The sequence below is a fragment of the Thunnus maccoyii genome, chromosome 24, assembly GCF_910596095.1.
Source record: "Thunnus maccoyii chromosome 24, fThuMac1.1, whole genome shotgun sequence".
Lineage (NCBI taxonomy): Eukaryota > Metazoa > Chordata > Actinopteri > Scombriformes > Scombridae > Thunnus > Thunnus maccoyii.
This window is the reverse complement of record NC_056556.1, coordinates 19,490,683-19,514,308: the sequence shown is the minus strand read 5'-3', so window position 1 is coordinate 19,514,308 and position 23,626 is coordinate 19,490,683. Positions and strand designations below refer to the sequence as shown.

General features: G+C 40.2%; 2 protein-coding genes across 7 annotated transcripts; one reads left to right on the top strand and one right to left on the bottom strand.

Moving 5' to 3' along the window:
• Positions 1-288: 288 nt before the first annotated feature.
• Positions 289-8,147, bottom strand: ddx4 (DEAD (Asp-Glu-Ala-Asp) box polypeptide 4). Of its 6 annotated transcripts, none has more exons than XM_042404433.1 (24): positions 7,965-8,147; positions 7,239-7,313; positions 7,057-7,083; positions 6,889-6,934; positions 6,640-6,687; positions 6,500-6,553; positions 6,046-6,060; positions 5,901-5,963; positions 5,256-5,300; positions 5,116-5,142; positions 4,928-4,978; positions 4,714-4,749; positions 4,599-4,634; positions 4,456-4,494; positions 4,206-4,348; positions 3,345-3,497; positions 2,718-2,872; positions 2,440-2,569; positions 2,165-2,331; positions 1,921-2,066; positions 1,532-1,631; positions 1,190-1,460; positions 850-957; positions 289-742 (listed from the first exon to the last, which is right to left on the bottom strand). In XM_042404433.1, exons 3-24 carry the CDS (start codon positions 7,075-7,077, stop codon positions 662-664), a joined length of 1,935 nt encoding a protein of 644 aa, XP_042260367.1. In that variant the 5' UTR covers positions 7,078-7,083; positions 7,239-7,313; positions 7,965-8,147; the 3' UTR covers positions 289-661. The 6 variants fall into 6 exon arrangements, with proteins under 6 accessions (XP_042260367.1, XP_042260368.1, XP_042260366.1 ...); XM_042404434.1 differs by having other exon boundaries at positions 7,057-7,086; positions 7,243-7,313; XM_042404432.1 differs by lacking the exon at positions 7,239-7,313 and having other exon boundaries at positions 7,057-7,086; positions 7,965-8,145.
• A 2,753-nt stretch (positions 8,148-10,900) lies between these two features.
• On the top strand, positions 10,901-23,220 carry LOC121892101 (ubiquitin-protein ligase E3A). The gene is made up of 11 exons (XM_042404916.1): positions 10,901-11,207; positions 11,857-11,901; positions 12,919-13,223; positions 13,360-14,612; positions 14,721-14,865; positions 16,530-16,735; positions 16,907-17,071; positions 18,443-18,598; positions 18,692-18,765; positions 19,015-19,158; positions 20,909-23,220. Exons 1-11 carry the CDS (start codon positions 11,131-11,133, stop codon positions 21,027-21,029), a joined length of 2,691 nt encoding a protein of 896 aa, XP_042260850.1. The 5' UTR covers positions 10,901-11,130; the 3' UTR covers positions 21,030-23,220.
• The last annotated feature ends 406 nt before the right edge of the window (positions 23,221-23,626 follow it).

Sequence of the window (23,626 nt, the reverse complement as noted above, 5' to 3'; positions counted from 1 at the left end):
GAGACACCTCCAACTTTACTTACACTAATACATTTGTCTCATTGATGGATTTAAATAATGCAATTAAGATGAATACATACAATCCTCTATACACAGGGATTCAATATCTTTCTAACCTCATATGATTTATCCATCAAAATTCAATCCATTTCAATCAGGCAGGAATGAGACACTTCATTTATACATTCTGGCTCTTTGACAGGGAACTCACTTCAAATGATCAAATGCTTTTGAAACATTACCAGCCAAGTATAAACTACTTGTTCTGAACACATTTGACAATCAATGTGGGCTTTGCTTTGAACAAATATTTATTGATCTTTTTCTGAGTAGAAAACAAAATATAATTGACATTTATAAGTTTTACTTTTTGGTCGTCAGACACAGTTTCCTTTTTTAAACATTTTAAATGCAAGTGATGATTAAAACAATAAAAAATAAAACAAACTTCACAAAATGCCAGTCAGTGAAGAATGGAGATGACAGATTACACAAAAAAAACTGGTTTTCCCATTTAACATCTCACTTGACATTTTTAACTTTGTCCGGCATGAGACAAACTTTTTCTATATTCAAACAGAAACGTGATAAAACTACAATAAACTGAACACCTGAAAATAAAAAGCAACTCAGGTCAATGCTGTGTGGGTGTGCTGCTCCTCTATTCCCATTCCTCATCATCATCAGCTGCAGTCTGAACAGCCGGCTGGCTCTTCACACTGTTGTCTTGGAAAGATCCTCTCTGTGGACACAGGACAGTGAGGACAACCAGCCACTCTGACATCTCAAAGCTTCTAGACAAAACCCTCGAGCCGAGTATTTTTAAACAGAAAAGTCATTCCCAGTTACCTTCCTGGAGTCTGTGGAGGCAAAGTTCTTCCTAGGTGGGTTAAAGCCAGTGGTAGCAGGTCCGCTGAACGCAGACTCTTCTAACCATGAAGGCACTTCCTGCTGGGCCTGAAAATCCCAATCAACATGAGGAAACAATGAAAGCTGACGCTGACTGTGCTTGAAGTCCTTCCAAGTGGTTCCAAAAGTCTGAGACCACTTTCTCATTCAAGTAAATGGGAAAGTGGTCTTAGACTTTTGGACCCCACTGAATGTATAAATATTCCAATTACTGCTTGATGTGAATGGTAATATAAGGTTGGTGCTCTCCAGATGACTTTCTGGAGCAGACAGCTCTTACCTTGGACAGGACTGTGACCAAGGAGCGAGCCAGTTGGCCATCAGCATCAGGGTCATAGAAAGACACTGCCCTCCCTGTGTTACCGCAGCGGCCAGTCCTCCCAATACGGTGGACATATTCATCAATGTTGTTGGGGAGGTCAAAGTTAACCACATGCTGTACATCTGGAATATCCAGACCGCGGGCAGCTACAGAGGTTGCTACTAGGACTGGACATTTACCAGAGCGGAAGTCTGCCAGAGCCTGCTCTCGCTCCCGCTGCTCTCGGTCACTGCCAGACAACATAAAACGTCACTATCTGCATTACAACAAACTGAAAATGAGCCCAGAAACATCATTTACCCGTGAATGCTGGTAGTTGGAACTTTCTCTTGGCACAAGAACGTGGCAATAAAATCAGCTTGTCGTTTGGTCTCCACAAACACCATGGTGCGCTCCGTTCCTGCAATCACCAGTCATTAAAATCAAGACTGTTAGACAAACACTGGCTCATGCTCCATTGTTGAGAAGTTACATGTTCCGATTTGAGCTCAATGGCCAGCTGATATAAGGTCCTACAAGAGCTGTTGAGGGCTGGGTGTTCATCAGAAAACTTGTCTTTAGTGTCTTTTCTTAGCTGTTAGGATTATAATTACTCTGACAAGACAAATACCCATGAAATAAAACATTGTGAAATACTTAATCATATGTTATATTTTCTTTAAAATTAGTTTTGTTGTTTTTTTTTTTACCAGTGGTCTTCAGGAGGTCAAGGAGCTGCTCTCTCTTGGAGAACTTTGTGACTTGGATAAATGTCTGCTCCACATCACTGCAGGCTCCACCCACCACACCCACAGCCAGGAACAAATAGTCTGTCTTGAGGAAGTCAGCCGCCATCCTGTAAAATCACACATGCACACATACCAACAAACAATGCCACTTCCAGCACAGTTTACGCCATCAACGGTGAAAGTTTGGGCTGACAATGGAGCTGACCTCTGGATGTCTTCAGGGTATGTGGCACTGAACATCAGAGTCTGACGGTTCTCTTTGGATGGCATTCCAGGTGAGCCCACCAGGCGGCGCATGTCAGGCTCAAATCCCATATCCAACATCCGGTCGGCCTCATCTAGCACCAAGTACCGCAGCTTACTCAACCCAACCTGCAGTCCACACACACACCACACACTTTCATGTTGAAGCCTTCAACTACACACTGTAAACATCAAGTGACTAAAAATTATTCTGAGTTAGTTTCTTAATTAGCTTACCTTTCCTCTTCCAATCATATCCAATAGCCTCCCTGGTGTTCCACACACTACATTGCATCCCCTTTCGATTTCTCTTATTTGGTGTCCAGTGCTGACTCCACCATAAACCACCACTGGACGCACACATGTCCTACAACAGTCAGAGGAAACGAAGATTAGAGGCCAGCACAGTGTGCAACTTCACACATACCATCTTTAATTTGTTGGGTGTATTTAACGTTTAGCCCAATAATTAAGAGGTTTAATGACCATTTATCAAAGCCAATGTCTGAACATACCCAAAGGCAAACTTCCTGGCCTCCAGGTAAATCTGGTTGATGAGCTCCCTGGTTGGGGCCACAATGATTGCTTCAGGCTCCTGCAGCTCGCTGAAGCGACTTGCTGCCACACCATCTGCCATCAGCTGCTGCAGAATAGGAAGCAGGAATGCAGCCTGGAGGAGGGAAGATACATTTACAAGCGAATCCACAGAATAGGCAACTGCAGGTTATCTACAGGTCTTCAAAAATCTGAACAAGCATTTGATGTAGTTTCCTTGAGGGTGGGGTGGGGGTTTGTAAATCCTGCTGTAGGCAGTATTTTACATAGGTTAATCCATCTATCCATGTTCTTCTGCTTGTCCACACAAGCCTCCAGACAGCAACTGTTTTGGTGGTGAATGCTGGGTTAAGTTTATATATCATGTTATGTGCTATGTACAAAAGTAGTTTATTACTAACAAACAAAAATAAAATCATAATTCACAGCTTTATCATCCCTACTGGTTTTCCATCACACTTTCATACTTTGGCCGGTATGACGATTAAACAGGAACACACTGTGTTCTATGTGGTATTTAGAAGGTTTTATAAAGTCTTAAATTTAACTCTGAAGCCTGCAGAAAACCAGATTGACACTGATCTCACCGTTTTACCAGATCCAGTCTGGGCACAGGCCATGAGATCTCTACCAGCAGAGATGATTGGGATGCCGTGCTTCTGCACAGGGGTCGGCTTCACATAACCAGACTTGCTGACGTTTTTTCTCAGGGACTCGCACAATGCTGCCTCATCAAAAGTCTGAGAGAGAAAAGGTTGTAATTGTGACATGAGACATTCATCACTTAAACAGATGACACATGCCAGCTTCAAGAGGACAGTGCACATTTGTTGTTGCCTTGGACACTACAAATAACTCACTAGTTAGGGTATTAGCACAAAGCATCAGCTCAGTCCACATATCTTGTGGATGGAGACATCCCAGTGAGCTAGCAGCTTGTCAGGAAGGTTAACTCATCTTCAGCCACAACACAGGACTCACAACAGGACAACACAGGTTCAAACCATCCATCAGCCATACCAAATTGTTTTGTAACTAATACATTTATTTAATCATAATACAATTAAACTGAGAGGAGACTCAAGAATCAACTTGATTCTGTAGATGGTTAAAACAAGTGTTGTGATTTCATGTTTTTGATAACTTACAGCCTTTCATTTCTGTCTGACATGTCTTCTCACAAAACTCAGAGAATTTTTATTTGCATTCTGCCTTTTCAAATCCTTGTAGCATGCAGGAATGTGGAAAACTTACCATTAAGGCTGTTTTTTTCAATTCACTGATAAATCAACAGGTCTATAATCCATCACCACATACCAAAGCATCTTTAAATTGCTTATTTTGTCTTACTAACAAACTACAACACACATAAAAACAAATCTTCAAATATAACAGATTGTAACCAAGAAGTATCTGATAAATCAACTTATCATTTCAGCAATTCTTACCATGACAGCTTGTGGTGGATTGGTTCCACTAACATCCACCATGATGTCATCATACTTGTCAAAGTTGATCCCTGTTTCATAGTGGGAAAAAATGGAGTCCTCATCTTCAGGGAGGGTTGGGGGAACATATGTGATCTTTGGTCCTGCGAGTCAAAGAATAAAAATTCTTTCTGAGGTGCTGGAGAGGAAAAAGCTTGATCCTACTGCAGGGCAGCTCAACATATTTACAAAGAACAGTTCTTTAACTTACTGTCACTATCATCCTTCTTTTCTGGATCTTTATCTTCCCCTGCATCAGATAGAGATGTCAATTACATCAGTGATGTGTTTCAAATCAAAACTGAATGGCTAAAATCATTTACTGCATTATCAAAACAAAAACTATATTACAACCTCGAGTAAAGATCTCCTCATCTTTTCCACGATAACCTGCAATGACAACACACAACTCTTACAAACATGAAATAATGGCTCTTTCACAAAGGCTGGCAAATGCTGGCTCATTTACCTCCTCCAAAGCCTCCTCTGCCACCCTGGTCGCCACCTTCAACACAAGTTCAATCATTGATGGTCTGCCCCTCTCATTTCAAAGCAAGATTGGATCACATCAACAATACATTTCTTTGCATTCTAGAAGACAAACCTTAAAAAAAAAAATAATAAAATTTTTTTTTTTTAAAAAGTGTCCTGCTTCACTATAACTGGACTGAGTTGTGAATTACCTTGGCTGAAACCTCCTCCTCTTCCTCTGCCCCCTCTTCCTCCTCTATACCCTGCTCAGAACATTAAGTATTGAATTACAAAGATTCACACGGTAAATATTAAGTATTCCTTTGTGGAAAATTCTAACTTGAGGTTTAAAAACAGACATTACAATAAAAACCTGTTTTTATACTGTGTGTGCACATACCATTTTCACGCATTCCATTGTCATCTCCTGTAAAGTCAAAGCAGTTCATTTAAAGTCAGCAGAAATGTTTTTAGGTAAACTGCACCCAGAAAAGACCTGATTCCAGGTCTCAGAAACAAAACACATGAAAACATAATCACCATTGAATTCACTTTGATCCATTCTGCAAAATCCTCTGCCGCGCCCTAAAGGAAAACATAATGTATCAGAGCATCAGGACACCAGATTTCATACATGCAGTTCACAGCATTAAGTATAATTACAAATGTACCAAATGATCATCGTCATAACCTGTTAATAAGATACAATATTTGCTCTCTACTTTGTTCAATGAGCCAAGTCATAATATAATTGTCAGAAGCCTACATGTATCCTTGGTCTACATTTATCTCATTCAGGATGTTATCTGGAATGTTTCTAGTTTGAAAGGTTTTTTTTAATGTTTTGACTCTGTGAGACTATGTGTTTGAATCCTTTGTAATTGCAAGATGATTACAGTCCTCCATCAAGAAGCAAACTATAAATTTTCAGAGCAACCTTTCAAGCCTACAGAGGACTTGAGTTTGATATTCAGAATAGGATTTCAGGAGCATATTCCTTCAAGTCTAAAACATATCAAATAGAATCAAAGCATTACCACAATAAATATCTTTTTAACTATTTCAACATTTACTATGGATACGTTGTTGGTCTACTGGATTTAATCTTTTCCTCAGGTTGTGATTTTGATTTGCAACAATACATTTTTCTATCTGTGTGGGTGGATATCACAGTTCATGTCTCACCTTGGCCTCCTCTACCTCTGAAACCACCTCTTTCTCCTCCTGCATTGTTCCATTTGTCCTCATCTAGTATGAACAAATAAGAGGATCAGTAGCACTGAACAACTCTTAACAAGATTCAAGTTAATGTAATAGTGCCAGTTCTTACCATTCCCATCTCCACCTGCAAAAAGGTCAAAGTGCAAGAATTAGATTCTCTACTGCTCTCATGAAGTATGACTTAATCCCATCTAAGCATTGGTTTGAAGTCCTATTGTGAGGTCTCATTTTATATTCACACTACACCACACATACCTACTGGTTTTAACTAGCTAGAGGTAGCAACACGGAAAAGTAAAGGAGTCTAAATGCCCAAGTACAATTCGGCACACTTACTACAGTTGATGCATTCATTTAGCCATACTTATTGGAGTGCATTGTTCATACAGCTGTATTTAACATTTTTTTAAGCTGTTTTGCAATCTATTACATTCAGTTGTTCGTTTGCTCTTTACTCTTTAAAATATCTCACATCACAAGTTACTAGAGGCTAAACAATGTCTTGCAATTGGCATTTTACATGTTAAATAACAGACACTTGAATATAAGAAATGCCTGGGCACCTGAGGAGTATGAGCTTTTAAATCCTCCTCTCCCTCTGCCTCTTCCACCGCGACCTGGAGAGAAACAGAAAAACATTCTTCATTGATCTACTCTTAGGCATACTGTAGATGTAATCACTGTCCAACCTTTCTACACTTACCCCTTCCAAATTCACCACCATTGGTGTTCCAGAAGTCTCCTTGTGTGCCTAAAAACAAGGTGTTCATTTCCAACAAAATATGGCTATCCAATCATTCTAATTGCCTGTACCTGTTCCGAGAGGTGATTTCAGCAAGTGTTGACAGAACAAAGTCAAACACGGATGTACAATTACTATTGAAGCTTAAAATGTAGTGACAAATCATCACTTATAAACACTAGATATGTTGGGCACTAACAGTAAACATACCTTCACTTGAGGTGTGGCTGGTTAGTGTAATAGTGCTAGTATTTCCCTGTAAACATTAGTAAATTCATATCAGAAGTTGACTGGTTGGCTCCATGGAAAAAACAACAACGTTGGATTTAATTAGCAAATGACTCGTTTTGTTGGCGCTGTGACAGTAAACTTGCTCACCTCTTCTTCCCACTCATCCATTTTTTTCACCTGAAACAAAAAAAAAAGATCAAGTCAACATTCAGGTGCTAGACATGTATTAGAATTGCAACGACATATGGACATATGTTATCAGAGTGAGGGGAATAGCAAACCAGACATTGAAAAAATATCATTATATGAATAAATAAAGACAAATATACTCACAAATTACATCTCATGCGACATTAGTAATTTGGAAATGTTTGTTCGTCTAACATCCCTTCATTCAGTATCTGCTGCAAAAACATTAATGCGCAGTATTCGGCGGACCATCGCGCGAGTTATGAAACTACTGTTAACAGGACAATAGGTGAACAAGTTAAAAGATCTAATTTAAACTGTGAACGGGCAACTGACAAATATCAAATAAATAATGTAAGCACTAGGTTGTTAGTTGGTACTTGAATGACTGTAAGATTTTGTTCTGGCCCCTTAATAACCAACCTTGTCTAGTTTATAAGGGTGTTTCCGGGTAATATAATTGCTACCGTCCCTTTGCTAACTAGCATTAAATTTGCAAAATTAGCTGCTACTTTAGGCTAGTGTTAACCCCGAAGAGCAGGACGGCTCAATGTTACCCCCGTTTGACACCCTCCCTATCACAATATCCAAATAAAAAAGATATTCGTTAAATAATATTGTTCAGCAATGTAATTAAAGTTATAACCTGGATTTTTAGAGTTACGAACACGTGCGAAACTTGACACCTGTTAGCACGTGATGCATTCCGTGAAGCTAGCGAAAATTAGCTAATGCTAACGCCAATTCAGCATTGACAGCAAACTACAAAAAATATGTAATATCGACAAAATATCCGTTATATTCAGCCTAAAAATGGTGCAACTGATGGCGGTAACAACGACTAGATAACTTGAGCATAGCCATACTTATCAAAAGCTTCTCAAGCAGAAGTCTATGGTGTTATCCGTCCGGTCGCTGATTTGTGTAGTGCCGTGCGCACACTTTGCACTCCGACCGGTAGAGCCACTACTTCCGAGGGTTTCCCGCCCAAGTGGACCGCTTTGAAAATAAAACTAAAGGTTAAATAATAATAATATAAATAATAAACTCAGGCCAAAGGTTAACCTTTGTTTTTCCGTGACTTACGGCCCCTGAAAATGAATATTGTATTTTGAGGTAGTCAGTTTATTTGGTAAAAAGTTGTTGCGTTCAGATTTTGCATGGGTGTTACTTTACTGCCATCTTCTGGACTGTCTCCTCCATCGTCAGGTTCCTTGTATGGGATACACTTGTGGAATACTTGAGTCCATGACCACTGTAAAGTAGCATATTGTTTTTGGTTTTTTTTTTACCTGTTTTTTTTAATGATTCCTGAGCCATCAGAATGGAAAACAATATTATACTCCTTTCATAAATTATCATTTTTATTATTATGTGTTACTTGGATTAATTCCAAATCTATCAATGTTGTTTCTGATTATCATAAACCTTTCACTGGTAAACAAAACACACACACAAACACAAAAAAATCGTCTTTCATTTCTCAACTGAAAATTTAAATCCCTATCATGGACCCCATATTTCCACTTAATTTATTCCTTCTTGCATTTTCTTAACTGTATGATCCTCATTTCTCACTCTTCCATAAACCCCATCATCTGTACAAACACTGTATGCCCTTTATCATGATAGAATAAAATATAGGGTTTTTCATTCTTGCTGTGGTGTCCAATTTTCCACTATAACCAGCTCAGATTTTTTTATCCTAATCTGGATAGTTGTCCCGTTCAAAAAGTTAATTAGATTTTGTTCTACTTCAAATTAAATGCAAACGCATACTTTCTACAGTATGTCCTTTTTGCCTGCTTCATCGACCATCTACCTCTCGAGCTTGTTTGTATTGTATCATATGCCTCATTCTATTTCATACTCCGTTTTGACATAACACAATGGCTCTGCTTGTCCTCTTTATTCTATCTTTTTTAGTTCTGTTTTGTCTCTCAGTAGTTTCTATTTTGTCTGTTACAAGGGTTGTTACAACATTGTAAGTGTAACCTTTTCCTTTCAGTCCCCACTTCAGCTCCCACATACCTCTGTTCACTTCCCATTTCTGATATTCTGTTAATAATTCAAACTCTTAGGATTAGTAGCACATTCTCCTAACCCTTCATATCTCCTGATCAAGACTTTGTCATTATTCATATTTAACATTAATTTAGATATGTTGTATATTTTATAGCTAACAATAAACTGGCTCTTCAATTGTGATGCACACTTATGCAGTGTTTTATATAGTCTGTAGTGCTCTCTGCTGGGCAAACAGCTACACTATTTCAACATGACCTTAAATGTATTCTTGGCATTTTTATACTCCAAATTGTATTTCACATAAGGCCATATTGCCAAAAATAATCAACATGAAAATATCACTTGGCTCAAAGTGTGTGTGAGCCTCACAATAATGCATTGATCAACTCTATTCATGCTTTTTATCCTATTCTTACAGTCTTATTGCCAGTGGTCAGTTCAAGCAATGTATTAATAAATGGAGAATACTCCAGATCTGTTTTATGTCTTAATTAGACATCTGGTTTAAAAGTGGTTTCTTCACACCACAGAGGGTATGATATGACAAAGGCAAGTAGGTCCAGAAGATGGTTGTGCTACATTTGTGAGGCAGGAGATACAGTTGTGCAGAAATGTGAGTAACAAGAGGTACTTACTATGTGCTGAATTACCATAATTTATCTCTGCCTGGAGCTGGATACACTAGCTTTAAACACTTAATAGTATTGTGTGGCGAGCACGGCAGTCAGATGCTAATGGCATGTGACAGAGGAAGTGAACGACAACAACAGGTTGGTATGCCACAATGACCCAGGAGAGGATCCAGAGTAGATATGTCAACAGCCCATCATGTCTAGAATTCTGTTGGCATCTCTAGTCTCTCTATTATTCAGTGTTTTAAAGTGGCTTGAAGGAGAATAGAAGGGGCAATGCCTGAGAAGAAGTCAACTGATGTTTGCCCTGGTGAACTGGTGAACATTCTGTATATGATGATACAGCTATGTACTGCAAAGGCAATGCACAGAGAAAGGGAAGAATAGGGGTCAATACGGTCAATAATTATGCTTTGGTTCCTAATATGGTTAATTCAGCCCTGCATGACCTTCATGGACAGTTCATATTGAAAAGAAAAAGATCGTAGGCAAATGTGTAACAAGTAGTTCATTGTATTGTTTCATCACTGCACCTTTACTGTTTATCATATGGTTTAATGTTTAATGTATTTATTTATTCATTATTTATTTAATCAAACATAAATGTTGTTGTTGGATATACCGTACCTGATTATAGCTTCAAGCTAATTCGCATCTGTAGTCCCTTGGCAGGTCAGAGCAAAGAAACAGCATACACACACACACACACACACACACACACACACACACACAGACAGACATTATCCCTACATATACACACACCACACAGACACACACAAAGTGCAGTCTAACATCTGTGCAATATTCCAGACTTTGTGCAAAAACTGCTGTCTGTATAATGATTTTCTATAGGCTTTAAAGTCACTTATTCTGTCTTTATATTTATTTACTGTTTTTACTATAATGAAATGTCCCAGCCAAAGTATTCCACACGTGTACTTGTATAACCGGAGTGAATGTAAACATCTTGAATAGAAGCAATATAAGAAAAGATAAGCGATGTGATTTAAACTTTGTAAAAGTTCTTCTGATAACAGCAGGTATGTCAGCAGGTGTGACACATGCATGGTGTGATGAGAAGGATGAATCCAGATCCAGTTTCATTATGATCCACTCCGGCAGGACTTGGCGCTACACCGCAGTGCATTGTGGGGACGTGGGCTGATGGTGAAGTCAAGATGGCCGCAGACCTCCGGCAGAGGGAAGAGCCTGCAGTCGGAAGGCCGTGAATGAAGTTTTTAACAGAAAATCCTTCGTCGCTGCCCGTTTAGATTTAAATCACCGTGCTGCTCAAGTTGTACTCATCCTGTGGAGGACTTGATACATTCACAAACAGCAATAGAATAACAAACAACTGAGGATAAAGTCTCGTATGAATCCCGACGAGAAGGAGGACCGTGAGTGTGCGCCGCCACAGGCCGAGCCTCGCCCCGCCGGAGGAGCCTTCAGGTAGGCCCGCCGACAGGAGAGAGCCGCGGATGAGAGGGGTAGCTTGTTAGCTCGTACTGTTAGCTGCTGGATGCTACTGCTCTGTTGTTTTTATGAATACATTTATGTAGGAGTTCACAGAAAGCATTGGCTGATTTATTAAAAACCCGAAAATTGTAACTAAAGCTACTTTGGAAATGTCAGTTCTCCATGAATAATAATTAAAATAAGGCCAGCGGGTGAGCTAGCATTTGCTATATTAGCGTCAGGATCTGCATGTCCCTGACATTTCTCCTGCTGGCTGGCCCTGTTGCCTCTGCAAGATTGGGGTGTAGGATTTGGTTTTAAGCTTATTATAATAGTGAATAATTAACCATGGCTACACATTTAGCAAAGTGCACTTACTGTGACCCTAATAACTGTGTGGATAATGTAGTTGCATGTACAAGACACCGGCTCTGATGTTGCTTTTTAGCCAGCATGTCATGCCCCTTCCCCCTGTAAAGCATCTACAGTGTCTAAAACTGAATGAAAATATGCTCTGATCTTGCCCGAGTCCCTACTGGGACCCAACACCGGAGCCTACAGTGTTTGTTGTAATTCTCATGTCAATGCAGCACATCGTGACCTCTGCTGTACTTCTTATCCTTATTGTTTGTTGTTCAATTAGAGAATACGAGGAGCCTGAAATAGAAAACCCAGAAGCAAGCCGAATGTAAGTCAAACTCTCAACATACTAGATGTGTTTGTTAGCATGTGATACAAGCTGCGCATCCACACCAGTAGCTCAGATTACTTTTATTTTTGTCTGTTCTCACTTCTTGTTTTCTATTCTTCCCTTTATTGCCATAATTGTGGTTGTCATAACAATTTTACAATATGCACATAGTGAATCCTAGTGATAAGCCTTTACAATAATACTTTTTGCACAGAGTACAAAGATGCATGTTATCTTCTTCTGAATTGATCCTGTTGCAGTGCTCAGCCCTAAGTAGCAGTGGCTATTTAAATAACACTATTTGAAGATTGTTGGAATTGTGCATGGAACATAATTCAGTACATAAAATTGATTGAGGCTTACCTATAATATTGGCCAGTGTTTGATTATTGCAGATATATTGTTATCGGACATGGGCATGTATGATGCCCAGTAAGTAACAAGAAATTGCAGTACAGAAATATGAAAGATATTATTGATGTAATTTTGAAAGTGTCTCCATCTCATAGTTTGTCCAGCAAATAAGTTTATTTATTTATTTTTCAACTGTAAAATGTACATTCAGTACCTGTCTTGGTCACAGTTCCTTAATAAACAAATGGTCAAATGGTCAGCAAACAAGTAATCTACAGATTCAGAAGGCAATTAGATGTGGGTTTAGCCTGTAATGTTCACACCAACATCAGAATTATAATTAGGATTAACAAACTTTGTGCTTAATGGAAGTTCCTGGAAATGCAAACAAACATGTGTGACTCATTTCAGCCAAAGTCCATTATTCAATGCAAATTGAATGGACATTGTGGTATTTTAAATGCAGTTTTAACCCCCACATGACCAACTCTGCAGTCATTCAATCATCTTAAGGTGTTTGATGACATGAACGCTTGCAACTCATAAACATGGGAATCGTATCATCCGTCCCAAGATGTGAACATTGGCACTAATTGCTGTTATGATGAATACATTGAATTCATGCACTTCTAACCTGTTGTGCCTTACTTCTGAACGCAGGAAGCGAGCAGCTGCCAAACATCTAATAGAGCGCTATTACCACCAGTTAACCGAGGGCTGTGGGAATGAGTCGTGCTCCAACTCATGGTGTGCCTCATCAGTCGGCTTCAACCGCATGGATAACAATGCAGCGGCGGTCAAAGCCCTGGAGCTCTACAAGGTCAATGCAAAGCTATGTGACCCCCACCCCTCGAAGAAAGGCACTGCTTCAGCCTATCTAGAGAGCAGTGCTCACAGCAACTCAGCCTGCAGCAATAGGAAAATGAACCATAAAGATGTCCACTCTGTACGAGACAATTTCAAAGGTGAGTTGATGCCAGACATGCAGGATTTACACGTTAGTCCCATGCAGTTGATTATTGTGGGGAGTATAATCTTTTAGTTGAATCAGTTTTGTTTTTCTTTATTTTTTAACCATGTAATGTCTGATTCCGTGTGTAGATGTAAATTACCTGACAGAGGAGAAAGTGTATGAGATCTTGGACATCTGTGGAGAGAAGGAGGATTACTCGCCTCTGATCAGAGTAATAGGGCGGGTATTCTCCAGTGCTGAGGGTCTGGTTCAAAGCTTCCGGAGGTCCAAACCTCACACCAAGGAGGAGCTCAAGTCTCTCCAAGGTAAGGATGAGGACAAGGATGAGGATGAGAAGGAGGCAGCCGCCTGCTCTGCTACAGCTATGGAAGAGGACTCCCCTGCCTCCTCTTCATCATCACGGCTCGGAGAAGGATCCTCAGGGGAAAACGATGTCCAAAAGCTCGCCCCTGATGAGGTGTCGGTGGACATTGAAGCCGTGCGGCGGGTTTACGAGCGGCTGCTGTCCAATGAGAAGATAGAAGCCGCCTTCCTGAATGCACTGGTCTACCTCTCACCCAATGTAGAGTGCGACCTGACGTACCACAATGTGTATTCACGAGACCCAAACTACCTGAACCTGTTTGTTATAGTGATGGAAAACAGCAACCTCCACAGCCCAGAGTACCTGGAGATCGCCCTCCCACAGTTCTGCAAGGCCATGAGCAAACTCCCCCTGGCAGCTCAGGCCAAACTGGCTCGTCTGTGGTCACACTACAGTGCCGAGCAGATCCGGCGCATGGTAGAGACCTTCCAGCAGCTCATCACTTACAAGGTGATCAGTAACGAGTTCAACAGCCGCAATTTGGTCAACGATGATGACGCCGTGGTGGCAGCCACCAAGTGCTTGAAGATCGTCTACTATGCAAATGTGCTGGGTGGCGACCTCGATATGGAACACAACGAGGAAGAGGACGAGGAGCCCATTCCAGAGTCCAGTGAGCTCACCTTGCAGGAGCTGCTTGGCGAGGAGCGGCGAAACAAGAAGGGCCCTCGGGTGGACCCGCTGGAGACAGAGTTGGGGATCCGCACTAACGACTGCCGGCGGCCGCTCATTCCGTTTGAGGAATTCGTCAATGAGCCTCTGAACGAGGTGCTGGAGATGGACAAGGACTACACTTTCTTTAAGGTTGAAACTGAGAACAAGTTCTCCTTTATGACCTGCCCCTTCATCCTTAATGCCGTCACCAAGAACCTGGGTCTGTACTATGACAACCGCATCCGCATGTACAGTGAGCGGCGTATTACAGTGCTCTACAGCTTGGTGCAGGGTCAGCAGCTCAACCCCTACCTGAGGCTGAAAGTGCGCCGAGATCACATCATCGACGATGCTCTGGTCAGGGTATGTGTGACCAAATGCCACTGCAATACATACAATTTGATGTTCCTGTCTTAAGTCATTTTTGGGACACATCACAGTTTATTAACAAAGCAATCTATGTCTCTGTAGCTGGAAATGATCGCAATGGAGAATCCTGCAGACTTGAAGAAGCAGCTGTATGTGGAGTTTGAGGGAGAGCAAGGTGTAGATGAAGGAGGTGTTTCCAAAGAGTTCTTTCAGCTGGTGGTGGAGGAGATCTTCAACCCAGATATTGGTAAGAGAACACAAACTGGGTTTAATATTGCAGAGCTAACCGCATGAGTAGGACCCGCCTTTGAAGCTTTGATAAATCAAAAACACCAACAGCAGACAGTGGCTGCAACAATTCATTCATAAAAGGCTGTTGTGTTGCAGGTTCAAACAATGTTAAAACCTGGCTCTATCCTGAAAATCAAATTAATATTTACAACGGACAGTTAGGGTTATATCTTTAACCTTGAGCATTTACTTTTTCATGTTGAGTGATTTATAGTATGAAAGTAGTTTAAAGTCTAAACTAAATCACCAGTCTGGGCTGATGCTTATGACTAATGCATGCCTGCTTCCTGCTTTTTCTTATCTATGAAATTGTTTTCAATTGTTCACCAATACACCTTAACTAGAACTATAAGAAATATTATATTATTCTTGACACTATTGTAACTCATTAACCCAATAAGTTCCATTTGTCTGCTGAATAAGAAAAATGAATTTACTTGTTGCCTTACTCTGGGGAAAATTTGTCAGGGACACTTCGGTATATTTGGTTGAAGATATTTCTGAAAATAGATGTTATTTCCAAACTTTTACTTTCACTTTCACTCCAAACTTGAACTTTCACTTGCCATAAGGAAGCAGAAGTTGTTGATTGCTTAACAGGCAGGAGTTGTTAACTGGTCTCAGTGTGAGCATTGTCAGTCTGTGGACATTTGTATAGTTAAAACCTGTATCTCTGATTTTAGATTGACTTTTGTTCAATTTTGTGTCCTAATTTTTGCTGTGTTTGAATTTATTTTGGGCGCTGCAGTGTTCAGGCACAGAAGTCAGTATGAAATGGATACATATGTCATTTTCATCTCATTTTCCTATAACTTACCTGCAGTCAAGACACAGTGAGAAATAAACAAATGAGTTTTATCATTTGATAATCACAGTTTTCTGTGTTTACTGCAAGTTGTAAGAAGTATACTGTAAAGCTACAACCTACCTGCTGTAAAACTTTGCATCTCTAGTTTATAGTTTATCTCTAGTTTTATTGGACATGAAATGGCAATAAATGACTTCATTAAGGCCAGTGAAAGATGGCTGAGCATAGATTACAAAGAGCTTGTGCCTTTCTCATTTCACCTTAGGAGGAGTTGGCTGGTCAGTATGAGACATCTGATACCTACATTTAATTTGTTTGGATTGCATTGCTGCCATTAAATCTATATTGAAATTCAAGTATGTCTGAGCTCAAACAAACACAAAAACATTGGATTAGCATTGGATCCATCTTCAGTTGTCAAACAGTAGCTGATTATTGTAGATATTTTACTTTCGTTCCAGTTAAACAAATATATGAGATACGTCAATGTGATTTGCTTGTTTCATTTATTTTCACAAAATAATATAGGCCTAGTCATTTACATGTGATGTTATGATAGCCAGCCATGTGTGAATGGTTTCCCAGAAGCACTTTTATGTGTTGTTAAGTCAGTTAGGGCAAAGAAACCTTTAATATGCTGAACTTCCTTGTGACAGTGCTCTGGCTATTATTTTTATTACTATTTTTTTTATTGCCATGTGGTCCTGTTGAAGACCCAGGGCCAGGGTTCACCACTGGATTCACGTAATTAATATTTTGATGACACTGTTTTTTTTTTTGTGTCTTTTTTTTTTTTTTTTTTACTCCTGCAGGCATGTTCACATATGACGAGCGCACCAAACTGTTTTGGTTCAACGCGTCATCATTTGAAAATGAGGGCCAGTACACTCTGATCGGCATTGTTCTTGGTCTGGCCATCTATAACAACTGTATCCTGGATGTCCACTTTCCTATGGTGGTCTACAGGAAGCTGATGGGCAAGAAAGGAACTTTTAGGGATCTAGCTGATGCCAACCCGGTAAGATCTACCTCAGCAAATGTTTGGATTGCTCTTTAGCTGTATAGTTCATGTCGCCATGTAACAAATACAGTCTTTAGAGATGGAAGTTTACTTTTAGGAACATTCATGTTTGTCACATGTGAGCAGTGCCAATTATGAGATTTGACTTTGCCTGACTGTGTTGGAAAGGTTCTGTACCAGAGTCTGAAGGAGCTGCTTGAGTACGAGGGCAGTGTGGAGGAGGACATGATGATCACTTTCCAGATTTCACAGACAGACCTGTTTGGGAACCCACTCATGTACGATTTAAGGGAAAACGGGGACAAGATTCCAGTCACAAATGAAAACAGAAAGGTGAGCCCAACAGAAAGCATGAAGCTTTTCCATTGAATTCTCACTGCAGTGAAACAATACTAACATACAGAACTGCCAATGTTTAATAGATATGACAAGAATTATTAACTCACCTCCAGGTCTTGCCTTGAGATGAGTTTGGATCCTAGGTCTTGTTAACAGGATCCATGTTGTGAGCAGGATTCAGCTAGAGCTGCAACAATTAGTCGATTAATCGATTAGTTGCCAACTACTAAATTGACCACCAACTATTTTGATGATTGATTAATTGTTTTTTGAGTCATTTTTATAAGAAAATGTCCTAATTCTCTGCTTCCAGCTTCTTAAATGTGGAGATTTTATGTCCTCTATGACAGTAAACTGATTTGGGTGGTGGACAAAACAAGACATTTCAGGATGTTATCTGGGGCTTTGCCAAATAGTGATCCACATTTTTCACCATTTTCTGACATTTTATAGATCAAACAACGAATCTATTACTTGATAATGTAAATAATCCTTAGTTGCAGCGCTAGCTTCAGCCTCAATGCAGTTTTTTTGCTAGACTGATACTTATCTCTGTTAATATTGTATTGTACTATGTTACAAATGTTTTCAGTGTGGCAGGCCAATTCTTGTATCTTGCTTGACTATGACACACAAGATGTTGGATATCACCTCTTTCAGCTTCATTGCCATCTGCCTTGACCCAACCAGTCAAGGCAGATGGCCGCCCACCTAGAGCTGGTTTCTGCCCATTAAAGGGGAGTTTTTCCTTACCGCTGTCGCCAAGTGCTTGCTCATGGGGGAATTGTTGGGTCTCTGTAAATGAAAGAGTACAGTCTAGACCTGCTCTGTGTGAAAAGTGCCCTGAGATGACTTTTGTTGTTATTTGGCGCTATATAAATAACAGTTGATTGATGATTGATTGGCTTTTATCGACAATATCATAATGTATGTGATATAATCTAAGGCTGGTAATACAGTGGATACATTTGTATGATCATTTTGTTGGAGATGCAAAATTAGGCAGACGGGTTTTATTAATATTTCATTGATTTAAATGCTTTCCAGCACAGTGACGTGGGGATTTATTGACTCTACTTGTGTTCATAGATAGAAGGAAGCCGCCATCAAGACCTTCCAGTCACAGCTTTTTAACGTTGTTTCTGGAAAGGCACCTTGCTGAGGAGTTTTTCAAATCCGTTGGGACCACAAATGAAATTACATTCATTTATGCTGTATAGGGCTGTCAAAATAACCCCAAATTATCTGGATGGCTGGATACCACTAGTAGTGTGGATGAGCTGGCCCCTTTTTAAAGGCTTCAGAATTTTGACAGTAAATAGTAACTGTCCTTGTTGTCCTTGTCCCCTGTGTGTGTCTGTGCAGGAGTTTGTGGCTCAGTATGCAGAGTACATGCTGAACAAAAGTGTGGAGAAGCAGTTCAAAGCATTCAGGAGAGGCTTCCACATGGTCACCAACGAGTCACCGCTCAAATACCTGTTCAGACCAGAGGAAATCGAGCTCCTGATCTGTGGAAGCAGGGTGAGATTCGCCAGCACACCACTTGAGTACGTTAGCAAGTCATTTATATTTGCCTAACTTCCATCCGTGTTTTGTCTTCCTCGCGTCCTGCAGAACCTCGACTTCCTAGCACTTGAAGAAACAACGGAATATGATGGAGGGTACAACAGAGATTCTCGAATCATCAAGTAAGAAAAAAAGGGTTTGTGTGAGAGTGAGTGTGTCTGCAAGTACAGTATGTACCTACAAGTAATGAATATGGTTTGAATGCAAACTTGACTGACTTGACCTTGACTATCAGGATAATGGTGAAAATAATGTAGTCAGGATGAAGGGGTGTGTTTTTAAGTTACCAGTTACATTGTATTGATTGAATTTGGAATGTTAACACTGCACATATTCTGACTGTTGTGTCTGTGTATTTTGCATCGGTGTAGAGAGTTTTGGGAGACATTGCACTCATTCGGTGAGGAGCAGAAGCGCCTCTTCCTGCAGTTCACCACCGGCACTGACAGAGCACCTGTGGGTGGGCTGGGCAAGCTGAAGATGATCATTGCCAAGAACGGCCCCGACACAGACAGGTGAGTTGCCTCCACCTTTATAATCCTGCACCTTCGCTCTGTCTGCACATAATAATCCAACACAACACGTCAACACAATGCGGAAGCACTTAACACGTTTTCAAGATTCAATTTGTACATTTAGAATTGTTTTGTTGACCATAGTTATAATAAACTATTGTATAAATCCAAAGGACATGTAGACTTTTTGTCATATTGCAGGTTTAAATCAAGAGATTCACCACAGAGCAAACAGCCAGATCATGTTCAGAGATGAGAAGGAAACCTTTATCTGCTCTTTAAGAGTGTTCTCTAACCTGCATAGTTTAGAGCAGTTGATCGGGACTCAGCTTGGTTTTCCTCCTTTAGTAAAAATTCATTGGGCAGATCTGAACACAGTGATCATACTCTGGTGCCAACCGAAACAACTGCAGAGTCCCTTTAGAGGAAGTGGTCTCAGTTTGGTCATAAACGAATTCCATCTCACCCGACTACAAGGTGCACTCTGGGGGTTAAAGATAAACAGCTGCTGTAGCTCTGTGGAGAATGAGCAAAGTATGTACACAGGGTTTTGACTGCCTATCTAACTCAAAGGCAATCCGCTGTTGTATTACCGTCCGCCACCTTTGCTGCAGAGTTATCTTGTAGTTCATCTTATGTCATGTTTATTTATAATCATGTTTTGATTTAAGGACTAAATAATAACCTTTTTGTGAGAAGGTGAAGTATATTGTGAACTTTCTACGCCGTCACTCGGAGACTAACATTAGCGGAGTGGCAAACTCCAGCAGTAACAAACGAGACCGGCCGACCAACACACACTGCAGCATTAAACAAACCGACGCTCAGTCTGTTTCACCTCTAAAACCCTGCGCCCTGCTCAGCGTCTCGTACAACGATGTCTTTCCCCCCGGAGCTAACGGTGCAGCTGCTCTCAGAGGCTGCTCTCTTCACTGCTGGAGACATGACGCTAATAACAACGCAGCAGAGCACTCCGCCTCCCATTCATTTTGTTATCCTCATACAGGCAGGAGACTGTAGGATGCTTTCAGATGAATTCATTCATTCATTAATGCAGCTAACTTAACCTAAATAAAAAGGCTGCAGACCATTTATCTTATCTGCCAGTTATGTTTCATATTGTATTTCAGTGGACTGAGGACAGCAGTGAATGGTTTGGAACACAGTATACTGGAGCAAGAGACTAAAAACAGTGCCCCCCTTTTCTATTCATTCAATCAAGAATCAGTATGAATTGAGAATCAATCCTCAATCAGATTGAAGTATTGTGATAGTAGTAAATTAGGAGATAAGCATATCGTCCCAGGTCTACAAAATAAACACCTGTCAATTGTCACAACCTTTGTTTTTCATCTAATTGTTCCATCATGGTATAAAATATGAATCCCTACCATGCTATGTTCTTGATATTTGGGTCTGTTTTTACGTTGTTGCTCCTGTAGCAATCCAACTATAGCTTTCATATAGACATTTGTGCCAACAGACTATTTGAGTTGTGTGTTGCCTTCTGACTTTGTGTGATCAGAAACTGAATGTTGTGGTTTGGAATGTTCCGTTTTTAAATTTACATTTTTTTTCCACAACATTAATTCTTCTTTTCAAAGAGTTTCACACTGACATGGACAGACATAGATAGGTAAAACTGTGGATGATTAGGATCTAAGGCTTTATGTTTGATGCTGGTATGTGTCGAGACAATCAGCGGAAAACTGACTTTGCTTTTTGTTGTTGTTGTTGTTTTTCTTGGCAGGTTACCGACGTCTCACACTTGCTTTAATGTCCTGCTGCTGCCTGAGTACAGCAGCAAGGAGAAGCTGAGGGAGAGACTGCTGAAAGCCATCACCTATGCCAAAGGGTTTGGCATGCTCTGAGCCCCTGCTCCAAACACACTGCAAACAGACTCCTTCTCAGAAAGCCCATCAAACCCTGCCCTGCCCTTCCTTTATCAGACACAATCTAAAAGGTGACAAATGACAGAACAGAGTATGTTTCAAGGTAAAGCAAGTAAACAATAACAGAGGAGAAATGGTTCCAATTAAGCGCTCTAGTAGTCCTTCTACTGTGCCTGCATCATCCCACATCAGTCAGTGTAAGCACAGAGACCTCATGATCAAAGTACCCACCCCCACATCCACATTATGTGGATGTGCTGCAGCCTCCCCTTCTTTTTTTTTCTATGTACAGAGAGGATCATTTTCCTTATTATTTATTTTAAGGTTAAAATGGGTTATTTTTCATGCCTGCCTGTTGTGATAGCTTCCCTTCTCGGGGGGGGGAAAGGGGGAGGGTTAATATTAAACTGTAAATTTGGGACGATGCATTAACAAGTCAATATAAACCCCATTTATTGAACAAACACATTAAGTAGCCCTGAACTCAGAAAATCTAGTTTTAGAGTAGTCTGTACCACAAAATATTGTATTTGCCCCACTGAAGAAAGAGCTCTCGCTGACCATTCCACTCACAACCATTGGTTATTCTAACAAGTCCATTTTTGATCAAGGTAAGCATTTGGAAAGTTACTCATTTGGTCCAAAATGGCACATTATCAAATAGCTGTTCTTCTCTTTTGTTTTTTGGGCCTTTTTTCGTTGGGGGTGGGGGACACACACACCGCAGGTTAGACTATAATCTTGTCAGAGCTGTGTAAGTGCACTTAGACATTTTCAGAATGTTTGTTTTTTGGCCACAGGTTGCCATGATTGTTTGAAGCATTTTATTTCCATGTCTTCCTGTGTTGACGATTCTAAATAAAAACAGTATTTATATATCGGTGCGGTTGGAACTACAATACCGTATTGTGCACGTTTTGGAGGATGTACACATGTTAGACCAGTCACTGATGATGTTCTCAGCAGTGTGACATAGAGCTCTTCTTGTGCCAACCAATACAGTCAGTTGATTGGTTAAACCCCAGTAAGCACTTTGTGTTGTCTATTTCTGACTTAGTCTTGTATGAATAGACAGCTCACACTGCAGAGGCTTTGTACAGTATAACCCCAGTTTATTATCCACATGTAGAGACAAGAAGGCAATGTATATTAGTGTCTACAGACCTTTCAATGGTCACTGATAGCTTTTGTAGCTTGTGATCATAAGTCCAGCAAACTTAGTCTCTGACTGTGGTTACACCTGTCATTTCAATGGAACATGTATCCACTGACAACACATACTCCCAGATAGGTGTCTGACTTCATAACAGATCCCAGTGTGGTCAGACTGCCGTTTTTATCGGTTGCAGCAGTCCAAGCACAATCTGGACAAACTGATTGTCAAGTCAAATCTGTAACTCAGGGGGGTATCAGAAACCTCTGATACCTGTCCTATCAGTCCTTCCTTTGCAGTCAGATCCAAAGCTGTTGAAGCATGATGGAAAAGAATATCAGTGTAAAGCTGTGGTCTGATCTCATCTCTCACTGATACATGCTTGTGAGAGATTAGAACAACATTTAAAGGAACAGTGACGCTTTGAGAAATGTGCTTGTTTGCTGTCTTACCCCACCATCAAATAAGAGGATGAATTGAAATATACTCTAACTTGAGGACAAGATACACCTTTCAAAAACTCCACAGCTGTGTCACATTGTGTCTTTTAATTGAACGTGTATTTAGAGAGGCTAGGCTAACTCTTTCTCCCCTCCTTCCCACCTACATACCTCTGCACTGGATGCACAGAGTAGAAACTGATGTTGATTGTCTTCTCTGACTTGGTGGAGACAGTAAACAATCATATTTCCCAAACTGTGTGAACACATCACTGTGATAATACTTGTGTAATACTCCTCTTTGGATCTTGACATTTGATTAGAGTGAAAACAGGTGTAACCACTGTCTTTGGAAAACAAAAAGTGTAATGTACTTTTTCTGTTTTACAACATTGATTGGAATATCAACTGTGAAATCATCCCCCCACAGAACAGGCAGATATTTTGTATTTTTTTTTTTTTTTAAATTAGTTCTGTTTTTGTTAAGTTGAATATAATTGTTAAGGACTTGAGTGAAGTATGCATGATGTGATTGCACACACTCAATTCACTGGTTTAAATGATTTTTTTTAAACAACCTGGGTCTTGTTTTTATAGTTTTTTTTTCTGTTAGAATATTTTAGAATGTCACATTATGACACTGGCAGCCACAGCTTTACAACAGAGTGCAATTTAACCAAATTATTTAAACCACTAACAAAATGGAACCAGCAGAAATGTCAGTTGCAGCAGCTACTAGAGTGTAAACTCCATGTGCACATAACTATGGTAAGTATGGGGGGTCAAAGGTGATCCAAGAAAGAGCTCAAACAGACGTTTGATGGAGCATTTCAGTGGTTGTTTTGCATGTCATAGCCCTTTAACAAAAATTATATACAGTACCAGACAAAAGTTGTCTGGTCCAAACTTTTGGCTGGTACTGTATACTTTACAGCTCACATCATCATGTATACAGATAACCAGTGTGTAACTGTGTTATCTGT

Coding starts and splice junctions, on each gene's coding strand:
- ddx4 (XM_042404433.1), bottom strand. CDS start 7,077: ATGGATGAGTGGGAAGAAGAG. Junction 6,688..6,888: donor CAGCCACACCTCAAGTGAAG/GTATGTTTACTG, acceptor CCTTGTTTTTAG/GCACACAAGGAGACTTCTGG. Junction 6,554..6,639: donor TGGTGGTGAATTTGGAAGGG/GTAAGTGTAGAA, acceptor GTTTCTCTCCAG/GTCGCGGTGGAAGAGGCAGA.
- LOC121892101 (XM_042404916.1), top strand. CDS start 11,131: ATGAATCCCGACGAGAAGGAGGACCGTGAGTGTGCGCCGCCACAGGCC. Junction 11,902..12,918: donor AACCCAGAAGCAAGCCGAAT/GTAAGTCAAACT, acceptor TTCTGAACGCAG/GAAGCGAGCAGCTGCCAAAC. Junction 17,072..18,442: donor TCACAAATGAAAACAGAAAG/GTGAGCCCAACA, acceptor GTGTCTGTGCAG/GAGTTTGTGGCTCAGTATGC.